Source organism: Amphiura filiformis, chromosome 19, assembly GCF_039555335.1.
Source record: "Amphiura filiformis chromosome 19, Afil_fr2py, whole genome shotgun sequence".
Taxonomy (NCBI): Eukaryota; Metazoa; Echinodermata; class Ophiuroidea; order Amphilepidida; family Amphiuridae; genus Amphiura; species Amphiura filiformis.
This window is the reverse complement of record NC_092646.1, coordinates 49,769,428-49,786,520: the sequence shown is the minus strand read 5'-3', so window position 1 is coordinate 49,786,520 and position 17,093 is coordinate 49,769,428. Positions and strand designations below refer to the sequence as shown.

The window sequence follows — 17,093 nt, the reverse complement described above, 5'->3', positions numbered from 1 at the left end:
CCTAGCATGAGGGTCAACCCAAATATATTACTCAATACAATAGGGGTATTTTGTTAAATAATTGAATTGAATACATACAATTATTAAGTATGACCTGTTTACATAGCAACTGTTGTAAAAAATTACAGTTTTATAATGATGGAAAGTATTTCATGAACATGCAACAATCCAGTCTGCCAGTCTGCCCCAGTCTGCCAGTCTGCATAATGTAAGAACCGGCAGTAATTCCCTCAGAACAGATTCCAAACAGATAAAACTTACCTCAAATCAGTTTTAGTTGCCCTTAATAACTCCAAATTGACATGACATTGAATTTTATTTGCTCAATTTCATACCAAAATCAAGGAAAACATGGTTTTGTTATTGCAAAATATCATGGAATTCACACAGGGTCATATCAGGTTACTGCAGTAGGCCACATGAGGTAATCAATATTGATACTTGAATGGCGTGACTCAGTGACTTTCTGCTTATTGTAAGACCAACTGTGTTATAAACTTGATTGCATAACATTAGGATTTTCAACTGATATCTTACTAGAGAACTCTAGCTTCGAATTTGCACACAATAGTTACGCATTCGATGCTAGAGTACTTTTCTATGGTTTTTCAGTCGGACAGTGGTGCAATTTTTTACACCGGAGGTTATTTATTCTGTTAATGTTGAAATTTGAATGAAAGTTATTTCGATGAGTCAACTGTATCTTTTGAGCAAGATTTGCGTATTTTAGACAGTCTAAAATTTTGCTGAAGTGTAATTTTAGCAACGTATTTGATGCAATCGCCTGATGTGATCGGCTGTGTTTACTTCCATGACTTCTGAACTTCCATTGCTTTACACGCTAACACGGTGTCATGCTTCAGCAAATCAGACTAGATTTTGAATGCAATGGTCTCTAGCCTAGAATGTGAAGCTATATGAGCAAATTAGTTCTCGAGCAACTGATATCCTTTGTATTTGATTTATCAGATGATGCAGAGAAGATGGTCAGAGGAGGCTTAAAGGCATTCCTACAATGCACTATGATTGGGAAATTTGGTCAATATAACCTAATTTTAAAAGCAAAGTCCCCATTGCCACACACACAAAATGGTAATTTTAAAACTGCAGCCAACGAGCTAATAGTTGAGACTGATATTTGATTTTCTTACAGGAAACATATTGTACCACTGCATTAATTTTATTCCTAAGTCTCGATGTTTTGAATGTTAAATATAATAGGATGAAAACACCAGATATTTGCACACAATCCCAATGCAAGGTATGATCAACTGTACCACATGTACAAAAGCCAGACATAGCCTACAAGGTCAGAAACCCCATTGGGTTGTGGGAATGTCTTTAAACATCCTCTGGAAGATGGTATTAGAACTGTCATGAAGGTAAACATTAAAAAAAATGTCAACAAAACATGCTACAGCAGAACTCTATGCCCGGGGTGTCTGAGGGCCGATGACACACATGCGATGGATGTATGGAAATGGCTAGTTTAAAGGGGCATTTCGTGATCCACAGCCTCATCCCCCCACTTTTCTCAAAAAAAGTTGAGATTTTTATATCACTGGAAACCTCTGGCTACATAATGTGTATGTACAAAATATTTCTTGCAGATTAATTCGTTTAGCAAAGATATCGTGAAATTTGAATTTCGTTCTGGTGCACAAGAACGAAATTACAACACATTGTCTATGGAGCAGTGTAATACACATAACCATGCATAACTCGCAAACGCAAAATCGGAATCAACTGAAATGTTGGGAATAGGCTTTTTTTTTGGATATGTACTGAAAAATGTCATAAAAAGAGGATGCTAGGATCACGAAATACTCCTTTATTTAACCTTACCTGTAACTAATTGGATGTCATCATGGTCAATGGATGTTAAACTGTTCAATGGCAAATTCAAAAACTAGGGGCATGTAATGACAGTCAGTTTGTACAAGAACAATACGGTACTAGGTGTAAGTGTTTAAAACCATAAACTAAAATGTAAACTGCCGAGTCGGTAATGTCAAGTACAAAAACGTCGACACGAAAATTAACACGAAGTCTAAATTGGGTTACGAGCTGTCTGTAAGCCTGAAATTAGGGCGCACACCACCAATTTCATGCTAAGGGGTAGTGCAATAATTACATAATTATGTGTACCCCGGGGTGGTGAATTAAAGGTGGGGGGGGGGGTTTGTGGGGAAGACATTTTTGGCGAGCCTAAAAGGGGGGGCAATTTTGGCAAGCCGAGGGGGGGAAGCGATTTTGGCACCAATTTTTGGGGCGCCTTTTAAATAAAATGCTCTAAAAAGGCTTCGGAAAACAGTAGGCCTACGTAAACGCTTAAATATGCAAATTTTCCTGCTCGCTGCGCTTGCAATATGTATATAGACCTACACCATTTAAGGTTTGCAAATTGGGCTTTTGAATGTTCAAGGGGGGGGCTAAGATTTTTGGCGGGCGAGGCCGAGGGGGGAAGCGATTTTTGGCGAACCGTTTGAAATTTTATTTCCGGGGCTCATTATTATTGCACAGCCCCTTAGGGACCGTTCACAAATACTTGTTAGGGGCCCTGACATTTTTGACCCTCCTAAGGGGGGGGGGTCTGAAAAAAATGACCACAAACTTTCCTGGGAAAATTGAGTTTATATGCTTTTATGGGGCCCTGCAAATTTTGTAAAGGGGGGGGCAAACAATTTTCGCGATGAAATTTTTTGCAACAGCCCCCCGCCAACAAGTTTAGAATTGAAAACAATACTACCAATAGTAATGCCCTTCATACCTAAACAAATACAACTTTCCCGGTATAAATCATTCTGGGACACCCTGTACATGCTTATGATGTTAGAATTGCGTTTAACAAAGGCAGTCATGTCAAAACAAATGATTATGATAGGCCTAACTAAAAGCAATCTTGCTTTGTGGTTGTACTTTTATTTACAAACTGAACTGACTTCATTTCCTACTTCAAAATCAAATTGATCAAGCTAAAGAAGTAGACATTATTTTGTAACAAATATTTAATTGAAAAGGCTTCTCTTTAGTATGAATAGGGTTTTTTTTTTATGTTGCTGGTGGTTTTTTATAAAGTTAATTTACACTGTAAACATTTTTTTTAAACAAAAAGTGCCCTGTAAAGCTTTTGTTAAAATTTTTAGTTCAAATGTTTATCTTTCGTATGAATACGTTCATGTAAATTCAATTGGCCTGACTAGACTGTGCAAAGCCTTTGTTACAAAATTTATATTATAAGGCTTTTCTTTTACGTAGGTTGTAATTTAATGACAGTGTAAAGCATTGCGACACTATTTGCAAGTGAAAGGCTTCTTCCAGTACGAATACATTCATGTGCTTTCAAGTGACTTGAATCTGTAAAGCCTTTGTCACAAACTTAACAAACAAGTGAAAGGTTTCTACCAAGTATGGATGCGTTCATGTGTTTTCAAGGTTTGTGACCGTGTGAAACATTGTGAATAAGTTTATGTGCTTTCAAGTCACCCGACCGTGTAAAGCCTTTGCTACAAACTTTACATATGAATGGTTTCTCTTTAGTATGGATGCGTTCATGTGCTTTCAAGTTTCTTGACGTTGTGAGGCCTTTGTCACAAACTTTGCATATGAAAGGTTTCTCTCCAGTATGAATAAGTTCATGTGCTGTCAAGCCACCCGACCGTGTAAAGCCTTTGCTACAAACTTTGCATATGAAAGGTTTCTCTCCAGTATGAATAAGTTTATGTGCTTTCAAGTCATTCGACCGTGTAAAGCATTTGTTACAAACTTTGCATATGAAAGGTTTCTCTCCAGTATGAAGACGTTCATGTTGCTTCAAGCTACCTAAATGTATACAGCCTTTGCTACAAAATGAGCATATGAAAGGCTTCTCTCCAGTATGAATACGTTCATGGTTTTTCAAATTACATAACTGTGTAAAGCATTTGCTACAAAATTTACATTTGAAAGGGTTCTCTCCAGTATGAATAAGTTCATGTGCTTTCCATTCACGTAACTGTGTAAAGCCTTTACTACAAAAATTGCATATAAACGGTTTCTCTCCATGAATACGTTCATATGCTTTCAAGTTACTTGCCGCTGTGAAGCATTTGCTACAAACTTTGCATATGAAAGGTTTCTCTCCAGTATGAATACGTTCATGTATACTTTCAATTCACCCGATGTTATAAAGCCTTTGCTACAAACTTTGCATATGAAAGGTTTCTCTCCAGCATGAATAAATTCATGTGCTTTCAAGTCACGCGATCGTGGAAAACCTTTGCTACAAACTTTGCATATGAAAGGTTTCTCTCCAGTATGAATACGTTCATGTACTTTCAAGCTACTCAAGTTCGTAAAGCCTTTGCTACAAAATGAGCATATGAAAGGCTTCTCTTTAGTGTGAACACGTTCATGAACCTTTAGGTTACCTGTCAAAGTACATGTAAAACTTTTGTCGCACAATTTACACTTAAAAAGCCCCTCTCTGGTATGTATACGTTCATGAATTTTCTTGTTTCCTAAAGTTGTGTAGCTCTTGTCACAAAAGTTACATTTATAACTTTCATTATAAGGCTTCTCTGAAGAATGAATACGTTCATGTGCTTTCAAGCTACCCGACTGTGCAAAGCATTTGCTACAAACTTTGCATATGAAAGGTTTCTCTCCAGTTTGAATACGTTCATGTTTCTTCAAGTCACCCAACAATGTAAAGCATTTGCTACAAAATGTACACATGAAAGGTTTATCTCCAGTGTGAATACGTTCATGTCTCTTTAAGTTACCTGTCGAAGTAAAACCTTTGTCACAAAATTGACACTTAAAAAGCCCCTCTTTGGTATGAAGCTTTTCATGCTGTTTTACATAACTAGATGTAATGAAACTCTTGGCACAAAATCGACAAGTCTTTTGTGTCTCTATTCCTTCATCCATTGAGCAGCTGCTTCCTTGACTTGTGGATGATTTCTTTGAGAAACTGCAAGATTTGGAAACTTTCTTACACCTGGAACTTGGAGATACTTGTTGGAAATTTTGCTGAGCATGGGATACGTGTCTCTTTGTGCCTTTCTTGCTCTGTAGTTCTTTGCTGCATCTCATCACCATTTTTACACGCCGTGCGCTGTTTCTTTTCCTCTTATATATTTTCTGTTCATCTTGGTATTTTTTCTGTGTGCATGTGTTTCCTTTATTTCTATTCTCGTGCCATAACGACCCCTTTCTTTCTAACAACTTATTTGCACTGCTTTTAGTCTTTTGTATCTTGGGCTTAGCTACACAATACCCACCACACCATGGGCACAGCCCCGAGCTGCTTCGAAGGGAATAGCCCCCTCAATTTGATATTTTCTTGTATTTTGACAAATAATCCCCCTATAGTCACATCATAATTTCTTTTACATTTTGGTTCTTGGACAAATGTCTTCAACGAAGCGCCACCTATCTAGTAGTTGGACAAATAATCCCCCTACAGTCACGATATGGCTTTTTGGATTCTGGTATTTGGACAAATAATTTCAGACAGAGAGGGCGTGTTGGTTGAAAACAGCCAGACGGTGTTGGTCGGCTTAGACGCAGTTGAAAACTCAAGGTCTTCAACGAAGCGCCACCTATTTAGTAGTTGGACAAATAACCCCCTACAGTCACGTCTTAATGTCTTGGATTCTGGTAATTGGACAAATAAACGAACACACTTGTACACAGAGAGGACGATTTAGCCAGAAGGTATTATTCGGCGTAGACGCAATTGAAAACTCATTATTTCAGTACGTCCAAGGGTCCGCAGCATTGGCCATTAACTAAGTGCGTCCATGTCCAAATAGGATATGCACGCAATTCTTGGTTTTATGTTGGCGCAGTCGGCGTAGACGTAGTTCTAAATTGGATAGAGGGCTTAAGGTCTTGGTTTTATGTTGGCGCAGTCGGCGTAGACGTAGTTCTGAGTCCGATAGGGGGCTTTGAAAACAGCATGCTTCTTAACAGGACATGGACACACTTGCGTGTAGGGTTTGACCTCGCCGCAGTCGGCGTGGACATAGTTGAGAATTCGCAGTGTTCCTTACTTAAGGGATCTAAAATGAGCGTTTATTGCGTTTCGACAGTATTTTTTGAGGGACATGAGAGCACCTCAGACCTATCGAATTGCATTCTGAATACAAAGCATGTCTTTCTGACATCAAATAATTTTCATTTTTTGAAAATCACAATATAATACAAATTTTATGACAAATTATAAAAATTTGATATTTTTCAAATTTTTGATATATAACAGTCCTCGAAGTAAATTATATAAATCTAATGATATATTTTAAAATGTATGTAGCAGGAGGAAAAGCCGACGGTCAATTGAAAATTTTGACCTTTCATATTGAAGATATAGATTTTTTTCCCAAAAAGACCTAATTTTTTTTTTTTTTTTTGAGGAAAAAAATCCATATCTTCAATACGAAAAGTCAAAATTTTTAATTGATCGTCGGCATTTCATCCCATCTACATACACGTTAAGTATAAATCCGGTTCAAATCCTTTGTTTGGAGCCAATCAATAATTTTATTGAATTTGTATTGAATTTGAATGCATTTTGAAATCATTAATAGACTATGACATGAATACAAATTATCAATTTTCATATTAAAAATAACAAAATATCTTGATTTTTTTTTTTTTTAATTTTTTTTTTTAGGTCAACCATGAATGATCCTAGCATTTAGGTCTAGGTCCAGGGACACTACAAAACCGAAAAAAAAAAAAAAAAAAAAAATTTTTTTTTTTGAATTTCGGGTACCTGGGAGGGTATTTCTACCTGGTAATGTAATCTCAGGCGGGTACCCGTTTACCCGACCGAAAATGCCAGCCTTAATTATAACAAATGATAGGGTAAGTTACTATGCGTCTGGAGTGTATTGTGAACTATACTCCTCACCAATAACATCAGAACATTCATATGGCATACAATTTGTATTTTCTTAGAATTGTGTCATGCCAAGCCAAAAGCATGCACAGAAGAAGATTCAAATACCGCGCCGAATTGTTGTAATTGGTTGAGGGACAGCTGGGATCACTGAGTTAATACACTAAGAATAAATATATGCCAATTAGAAACACTGTCTGCATTTTATGACCTGCATTATATTTTTCATTTTTATAAAATGTTTTTGGTGAGGAGTATAATTAATTTACTATTCATTCATTCAATATCCAAAATCACCATCCCTACAAATCTGTATAATGAGACCTTCCAAAATAATGGTACCCAACTTCTACCGGATTATTTTTAAAGTGTTGAGAAAAACCTTCCAATTTCAATAGAATTTCTGGTAAACTCTCACTCAATGCTTTGGAAACACAAAAATCCTGTTAGGTCTCGGCGAATGTTAACACTTTTCTTTCATGACTTTCTTTGAAAGTGTATATTTTTTCAAATAAGTAACAAAAACTGGGTGTCTAAGTTAATTGGACAGACAATAATTAGGCTTTTGTTACTACACCTTAATCAAACAAGTCTTGCAATTGGATTTTAAGTGCTTTCAATTATTGCATTTTAATCACTAATTATCACATTCTACTTCTTGGTGAAGTCTATCAATCAAAAGAGCACTATGGTGTATTCTATTTACGTTACAAATTCCACCCCAGCATAAACAATTCATCCATATACAGTTATCATGAGTGACAATGTTATATCTTCAGTAGATAGCATTGTATAATCAATGCATGTGCCGTGCTATATTCAGTTTGTAGTGCATGATTATAATCAATACACATATGGCATGCTATCTTCAGTAGATAGCATAATATAAAACATATCCATTGAGTTTGAAAATAGCACAACAAACAGGGTCTATGGTCTCAGGGAGCTCATGGATTTTACACAATGGAACCTTGTTTTAAACACAAAATCTTTTAACACTAACAAGAAACAACCTGATTATAACTTGATCCTAGGAAAAACCGCATTATGACCTGATAACCATGGTAAAACAAATTCTAGTTTTAATACACTACAAAAAGGTCCTGATAATTTGGTGTTTATTTAAGGGATCTGGAATGAGCGTTTTGACAGTATTTTTTATGGAACATGAGAGCACCTCAGACGTATCGAATTGCATTTTGAATACGAAGCATGTCTTTCTGATATCAAATAATTTTCATTGTTTGAAAATCACGATATAATACAAATTTTATGACAAATTATAAAAATTTGATATTTTTCAAATTTTGATATATAACAGTCCTCGAAGTAAATTTTATAAATCTAATGATATATTCTTAAAGTGTATGTAGCTGGGAGGAAAAGCCGACGATCAATTGAAAATTTTGACCTTTCATATTGAAGATATGGATTTTTTTCCCCAAAAGACCTAATTTTTTTTGGTGTTTTGGGGAAAAAAATCCATATCTTCAATAAGAAAGGTCAAAATTTTCAATTGATCGTCGGCTTTTCATCCCACCTACATACACGTTAAGTACAAATCATCAGATATATTAAGTTTACTTCGAGTACTGTTAAATATCAAAATATCAATTTTAATGATTTGCCATAAAATGTGTATTACATTGCGAATTTCAAAAATCAAATTTATTTGATATCAGAATGACATTCTTCGTATTCAGAATGCAATTCGATATGTCTGATGTGCTCTAATGTCCCACAATAAATACTGTCTAAACGTTCATACCCCTTCCCTTAAGGTTTCATTGTATCATATTCCACCTGCATGTAAGTAACTATTTAACTTGGTTTTTGTTATTCACTTGTCTGAATGTAAAATGCACCGTAACATACCACTTTTTGTATTGGACTGCAATGTTAAGGGCTCTGGTATGAGCTTTTTTTTTATGGCAAATATTAAAATTCGAATTTTTTTGATACATAACAGTCCTCGAAGTAGCTTTAGAAATGTAATGATATATTGTATTTAGAGTGTATAAGCTTATGTAGCTGGGATGAAAAGTCGACGATCAATTGAAAATGTTGACATTTCATATTGAAGATACACATTCCCCCCCCCCCCAACCTATTTTTGGAGTGCTTTGGGGACAAATTGATGACAATAAAAACTGCCCTAAGTTCCAAAAGTCACAAAGAAGGTCTATGTTTGTTAATTGCAAGGTATATTGGGACAAGGAATTACTGGCTACCTTACAACTTCCTCGGCTGAGTTCCCCGGGCTGTCTGACCCAACACTGACCTCTGACCCAACACTGACCAAAAAAGGGCAATTGCATGGCTGAATGATCATGAATTGATTACACATTACAGTAAATGTTCACTTTTCATTTTAAACTGCCCTCAACCACATGTTTTCCCATTGGTCACCTTTGTGACTTATGTAACGGGCAGTGTTTGTCTTCCATTTGGGCTCATGAAGCCATGGATATCTTTCATTTTCACACAACACTTAGTAAACAGTCATATAATTATTTCTAAGTTAGTTTTATTGGTACAAAATGTAATATTACGATCATGTTATGACGAAATGTTGAGTGGGACTTATTTCTTGTGATGTGTTTATATTCAATTGGCCTGACTGTATAAAGCCTTTGTTACAAAATTTATATTATAAGGCATTTCTTCCGGACGTACGTTCATGTGATTTCATGATTGAGCAAAGCATTGCGACAATATTTGCAGGTGAAAAGCTTCTCCCAGTACGTATATTCATGTGCTTTCAAGTGACTTGAATCTGTAAAGCCCTTGTCACAAACTTAACAAACAAGTGAAAGGTTTCTACCAAGTATAGATGCATTCATGTGTTTTCAAGATGTGTGACCTTCTGAAACATTATGAACAAGTTCATGTGCTTTCAAGTCACCCGACCGTGTAAAGCCTTTGCTACAAACTTTGCATATGAATGGTTTCTCTTTAGTATGGATGTGTTCATGTGCTTTCAAGTTTCTTGACGCTGTGAGGCCTTTGTTACAACTTTGCATATGAAAGGTTTCTCTCCAGTATGAATACGTTCATGTTTTTTTAAGTCACCAGACCGTGTAAAGCCTTTGCAACAAACTTTACATTTGAAAGGTTTCTCTCCAGTATGAATACGTTCATGTGCTTTCAATTCACCCGACTGTGTAAAGCCTTTGCTACAAACTTTACATATGAGAGGTTTCTCTCCAGCATGAATACGTTCATGTTTTTTCAAGTTGCTTGCCTGTATAAAGCATTTGCTACAAATTTTGCATATGAAAGGTTTTTCCCCAGTATGAATACGTTCATGTTCTTTCAAGTGACCCCGACCGTGTAAAGCATTTGCTACAAACTTTGCATATGAAAGGTTTTCTCCCCAGTATGAATACGTTCATGTTCTTTCAAGTGACCCGACTGTGTAAAGCATTTGCTACAAACTTTGCATACAAAAGGTTTCTCTCCAGTATGAATACGTTCATGCGTTTTCAAGTCACACGACCGTGTAAAGCCTTTGCTACAAACTTTGCATATGAAAGGTTTCTCTCCAGTATGAATACGTTCATGTTTATTCAAGTCACCCGACAATGTAAAGCATTTGCTACAAAATGAACACATGAAAGGCTTCTCTCCAGTGTGAATACGTTCGTGTGTCTTTAAGTTACCTGTCGAAGTAAAACCTTTGTCACAAAATTGACACTTAAAAAGCCTCTCTTTGGTATGAAGCGTTTCATGCTGTTTAGCATAACTAGAACTACTGAAACTCTTGACACAAAATCGACAAGTCTTTTGTGTTTTTATTCCTTCACCCATTGAGCAGCTGCTTCCTTGACCTGTGGATGATTTCTTTGAGAAACTGCAAGATTTGGAAACTTTCTTATAACTGATGGAACTTGGAGATACTTGTTGGAAATTTTGCTGAGCATGGGATACGTGTCTCTTTGTGCCTTTCTTGCTCTGTAGTTCTTTGCTGCATCTCATCACCATTTTTACACGCCGTGCACCGTTTCTTTTCCTCTTATATATTTTCTGTTCATCTTGGTATTTTTTCTGTGTGCATGTGTTTCCTTTATTTCTATTCTCGTGCCATAACGACCCCTTTCTTTCTAACAACTTATTTGCACTACTTTTAGTCTTCTGTATCTTGGGAATAGGTTCACACATCACTGTACTCTTATAGTCATACCAGTAAGGACGAATCCGCATTTCATGATGCCTTATATGTGACAAATATCTAAACACATCGTTGTAGAATCTTCTGCAGTATTTACATACGTGGGGCATTAAGTAGTCCCATTCACGTGGACGTCTGTTCGCCATTGTTCTGTAATGAAACAAATTTAAGTAAATTTGAATATGGGTAGATCGAACCCTGTATATGATTGACAGTATTAAGTTCCGACTGACCTTTGAGTTATGCATCATGAACCAAAACAAAGAAACACATCAATTGGGGATCCAATTCACAATTCAAGAGGAAACGGATTATAAGCATAATGACAGAAACGAGAATATCCCATCCAATGTTTTACTAATGAAACTTGAAGCATTTCGTAGTTCCAGTATCATTGTTTTAGGGTATGATTCAATAAAAATCACAATACCAGATTACAATGTTTGTCCAAAACTATAGCTCTTCACCATAAAGAGCCAGGATATAGTGAATGAGCTATTATTGATGAATGGTAGCTATTGAACTATTAGCCCATTGTGGCCTAAATACAGAGTAAAACTAACTGAAAAAGTTCTGCTCCAAACGGATTTTTTTTATGTTGTCAACCACTGATATTACCATGGGATTCCTAAAGGCATAATTTCCTTTCCCAAAAAATATAGTCTTATGCATATAGATGTAAACTAAAGTCAGATTTGGGCACGCCTAGAGTTGGCAGGGGGGGGGGGGGAGAAAAGTCTTATGTATATTAGATGCAAACTTATGAAATAATGAAGTCGGATTTTGGCACGCCAAGAGTTAGGAGGGGGAAGGAAGTTTTGGCAGGCAGAGAGAGGGGAAGGAATTCTCCGCTCATAATTATTGCAGACCTTTTAAAACTTCAAAACATTAAAATCATACCAATCAATAATCATGTACCAATTTATACTGAGATTTGGTTGTAATTGTCTCCTTTAAAATGTATAAATCTAAAGTTATGTGTTGGAAAAGTATGATTTAAATTTTAATTCCCTTTTCACATCAAGAACATCCAACAATTTGATGATTTCAATGTTGTCTATGTAAATGGATTGAAAACATAATATATTTTTCAATACTTTGAAACATTGCAACACTTTAACTCAGTCTACAAATGATAGTCATCAATCACTCCAATTTAAACCTCTACAGGGTGTATTTGGAGGCATATTAGACAAGATCCAAGATCAGATGGCCAACAGCCGGGGGGGGGGGGTGTAGTTGGCACTCGTGCTTTGGAAAAGTGACATGACACATATGCAGACCTCTTTAAAAAAAACCCAACCTTTTCCACCAAAATATAAGACTAATTTTTGTTAACACATGCTGTCACCCAAAGACCCCATATTCTTTACTTTGTTCCTTAATAATTATTTCAAAGCCATGATTTAGAACTAAAATTAAATGTTCAATGCTTTTATGGGACTTTTTGGCTCTCACCAAAACTTAGGATCACATTTAAAAATAAAAGTCATGTTCTCACCCAATCTCCCTAAATGTAGGAGGTCCAAATAATCAGTCTATATAGTCAGTAGCCTGTAAAATTCCATCTGCAACATCTATAGGCATATCAATTCAGTGGCGTACCGTGGCCGCCCCAACCCCGGGGGGCTGAAGAAGAAACAATTTTGCCACCCCTTCCTTAACAGCCCGAAATCGGTTGACCCAATTTTTTTCATGGTCGTTTGAAAAATTGAAGAGCAAAAACAAAAACAAAAAAAGGATTTTACTCTCTAGCGCCCTAAAAGCAACCATTTTTCAAAAATTTTTATGCCTTTTCAATTTTTTGCACCCTTTTTTCTTTGCTAATTCGTTTTGCCGCCCCTTCGTTTTTGCCGCCCCTTCTTCTTCCGCCGCCCTACGTTTTTGCCGCCCCTACTTTGACCCGGGGACTGGCGCCCCAAAGCTCCCCCAAAATACGCGCATGATAGACAGCAATGCAGATTCGATATGTGTAAAGAGAGATGCTCAAGAAGTCTAGCTCCCCAAGGCTAGAGTACAAAGCTATCGAAATCTAGGAATCGATTAAGCATGACACCATGTAAAAGCGATCATAGTCTGAAAGTAACCAAAGCCGATCATTACCGGTGAACACATCAAAATGTTTGGACAGGTAACTTTCAAATCCTGGTGTACATGAGCTTTAGATGCAAGGCCCATGAAAGTCAATTCCGAGTTTATCGTCCCTTTTTTCCCGGGTTGGTGAGGTGACTTTTTCATTTTTCATTATTTCATTAGATTTCATTATTGACATAAAATGCGTGTTGATTTAAAGCCACACTCATACATGTTATTTATAAACAGGTTTTTATATGGGTAGGGACTAGAAAAGTGAGAAAAGAGCCTGGTTTTGCTTCCAAGTTATGAATTTATATGTTTTACAAACAAAAATATACGTTTCCAATTGCTAAAACTGGTGAAAACACCGATACTTTGAAAATAATGAATTATTTTGGCATTTTTGAAAATTTGACGCTGGTGTTTTTGGTTTCCAAAAAGTGACGCTGGCGGGGACGATAAACTCGGAATCGACTTTCACGCGCCTAATAGGCAACTTTTGTTGTATAAGTTATGTACTTGACTCATACAAGTACATAACTTTCAATCAAATTTATACATCAACACGAGGGCTTTATACATGTAGTGCCATAAGGTCATATCTGCATTTTTAGCCAAAATGAGATTTTGGTACCAAAATGATCCTTACAACACTGAGAACCAGCTAATAGTACTAATTAATGCATAAAATACCATTTGGCCGTGATACCACCAAAAATAGTTATGGCCTATGGCTCTTGTTGGTGTCACATACAGTATGCAGAGGACTTTGTGGCTCAAACATTGAATAGCATGAAATACCATCCTGGTGACTTCTATAATATCTTACATTTATTTGAAGATTTTGGACATGGCTTGAATTGATTTTTATCCATCACTGACCTCCAAGTTTAATTAAGTGACTCGGTTCTCATCTTTGTATTATAAACGGGTTTTCATTTAAATTTTTGATTGGGCAGTTGAGCTAATAACTGGCATGTTGGCTGTAATGTTTTCATAGTTAAATTATGTTGTATGCAAATAATTTGAATCTTGAATAATGATAAAATTCATAACACACATTTTTCATGATTCGCATAATGTTTTGAAGTGTATTAAAAGTTTGTGATCTCAAAACATTTTTGGACATTGACTACCTTTACCTACATTGAAGATTACTGTACCAAATAATTTGAATATTCAACACTATAATATAATAATGCAACTGTACCCAAATATAAATGAAAATATTGTGTGTATAGTACACTACCATGACTACTATATTGTTATCAACAGAAATACAGTAATTCAAAGCAAACCAACATGGGCCTAAATGTGACTTATTCCTTCAAATTGCTTAGTGCCACAATTGTCCTATCTGAACGTGCACATTAATAATAAACAATATTTAAAGAATGTCGTGCTCACACTTTGAAAGAGGTATAAAAATCATATTCATGACTAAATTTGGCAGGTATTAAGCCTGTTTACAACACCGTTTCTTATCAAGGAACACTCTACAATCAATTTGAAACTCCCTTGTGGCACTAAGCCCTCGAACTTACTCACAGAACATTTAGTTCAGTGCGTCAACGTACTGCAAAGCAGCAAACTTTGGGAATTAAGAACTGATTTTCGGGCAAAATATGGACTTCCAAAAGCTAGTCCATATTTGGGCCAATTTGGCTGCCTATATCAAATATGTGTTTAGGTTTGCCTGTTATACAAAAATGTACAGGTTTTTATTTTGGCTCAAAATATGCTAAGGTGTCATATTATACCCATATATTTTGACATTTTTTTTTAAAAATAATAATTATAGAAATGGAATATTTGCTAGTTTAGTGGCAAGTTTAGGTAGTAAAGACATAGCATACACAATTTAAGTAAAATCCTTTCACTCTAAATAATAAAAATAATAAAAAATAGCTGTAAAAAGGCCTATTTTTACACTTTTATTTGTAACATGCCAAGAGACGCCTTTTTTCAACAGCTTTTAATTTTTTTTACGGATCCTTATAGAAATTCATGTGACCTGTTTCCCAAAATGGTGCAGTAAACCAATCAAAAAAACAGAAAGAGGCATTATGAATTATAAGTTAACAGATCAAAAAAAGGATTTAAAAGTTTGCCTTGCGTATGTTACTATTGTCTGTCAAACTTTTGATTGATTTTGAAGTCCCTCAGTTTTTTATAAACAAAGACTTGAAGCATAAACTAAAGGGTAAATCTATTATAAATAACTTCATTTCTCCATATTATAATCAATTTGTAAGTGGCTGCCATCTTTTTTGAACATATAACAATTTTAAAATTTTTCTTGAAATGTCTGTCAAATAGTAACATACGCAAGACGGTGCTGTAATTCCTGCTAAACTAGGGTGATACCGCTAATTATGCTACATGACATAGCATTTATCTCCACCTAGCTTTGTGGCACTATCACTTTGTGAGGAGAAGCTTTTTTGATGACACAATCCATTGTTAAGTGTTGTCTGTCAAACATTTGTACGCAAGTAACATACGCAAGATTTGTATGTGTCTGTCAAAAGTAACATACGCAATATGTTTAAAAAAATTAAAAATCAGTTGCTGTAGGTCCTACACCTAAATAACCACAAAATACCTTATGTAATACTTTATAAATTTTATTTGATTGCAGAAAATCATCAAAATTGTGTCTGTCAAATATAACGTACGCAAGGGCTAGAAAATTAAATTTGTGAAGTAAATGGTCTATAACTTATCTTTCTTTTAGTGTATTATGAACGATATATGTACATACTATAATTTAAACCTGGTTGGAGACCAAAAGAAAAGAGCTGGAAAAATAATTGTGTGTTACACTTTTATGACACCTTAGCTTATGCATTGGCATCATCAGCGTGTTATTCGGCGCTGGAAGTAAATTCCAATTTTCCTTGCTTTACCTTGAGCAGTTGTTCGGTTCAAAATTAAAAGGGGACATGTTAGACTCGCTTGCCAGTCCTATACGCCGTACCTATGTATAATGACAGTAAACGATTAAATGGAAAAGAAATGCTAAATTTGCTATGGAAATGGCTAGTTTAAGCTTACCTGCAATATGCCTTGGATGTCATCATGGTCAATGGATGTTAAACTGTTCAATGGCAAATCCAAAAGTAAAAGTGTTTACCATAAATTACAATGTAAACTGCCGAGTCTGAAAGTACACAAAGTACAAACGACAACACACACACCCCCACAAAATATTAACACAGTCTATTGGGTTACGAGCTGTCTGTAAGCCTGAACTTAAGGGCGCACGCCACCAAATAATAGAGTACAATTTCATGCTAATTAAGGGGTAGTGCAACCAAGTGACCAGGCCGTGTAAAGCCTTTGCTACAAACTTTGCATATGAAAGGTTTCTGTCCAGTATGAATACGTTCATGTGCTTTCAAGTCACTCGACCGTCTAAAGCCTTTGCTACAAACTTTGCATATGAAAGGTTTCTCTCCAGTATGAATACGTTCATGTGCTTTCAAGTCATGCAACCGTGTAAAGCCTCTGCTACAAACTTTGCATATGAAAGGTTTCTCTCCAGTATGAATACGTTCATGTGCTTTCAAGTCATGCAAGTTTGTTACAAACTTTGCAAATTGAAAGGTTTCTCTCCCGTGTGAATACGTTCATGTCTCTTCAAGTTACCCGACTCTGTAAAGCCTTTGCTACAAATTTTGCATATGAAAGGTTTCTCTCCAGTATGAATACGTTCATGTGCTTTCAAGTGATCCGACCGTGTAAAGCCTCTGCTACAAACTTTGCATATGAAAGGTTTCTCTCCAGTATGAATACGTTCATGTACTTTCAAGCTACCTAAGTGTGTAAAGCCTTTGCTACAAAATGAGCATATGAAAGGTTTCTCTCCTGTATGAATAAGTTCATGTGCTTTCAAGTGATCCGACCGTGTAAAGCCTCTGCTACAAACTTTGCATATGGAAGGTTTCTCTCCAGTAT

General features: G+C 35.9%; 1 protein-coding gene across 1 annotated transcript; it reads right to left on the bottom strand.

Annotated features, from left to right (window-relative positions):
• Positions 1-3,030: 3,030 nt before the first annotated feature.
• LOC140140626 (uncharacterized) lies at positions 3,031-16,434 on the bottom strand. Its single transcript, XM_072162384.1, is given in 5 exon segments — positions 3,031-4,111; positions 9,870-10,217; positions 10,219-10,257; positions 10,259-11,207; positions 16,191-16,434. Coding segments are annotated over 5 exon segments (2,043 nt in total). The 5' UTR covers positions 16,217-16,434; the 3' UTR covers positions 3,031-3,430.
• Positions 16,435-17,093: the final 659 nt, after the last annotated feature.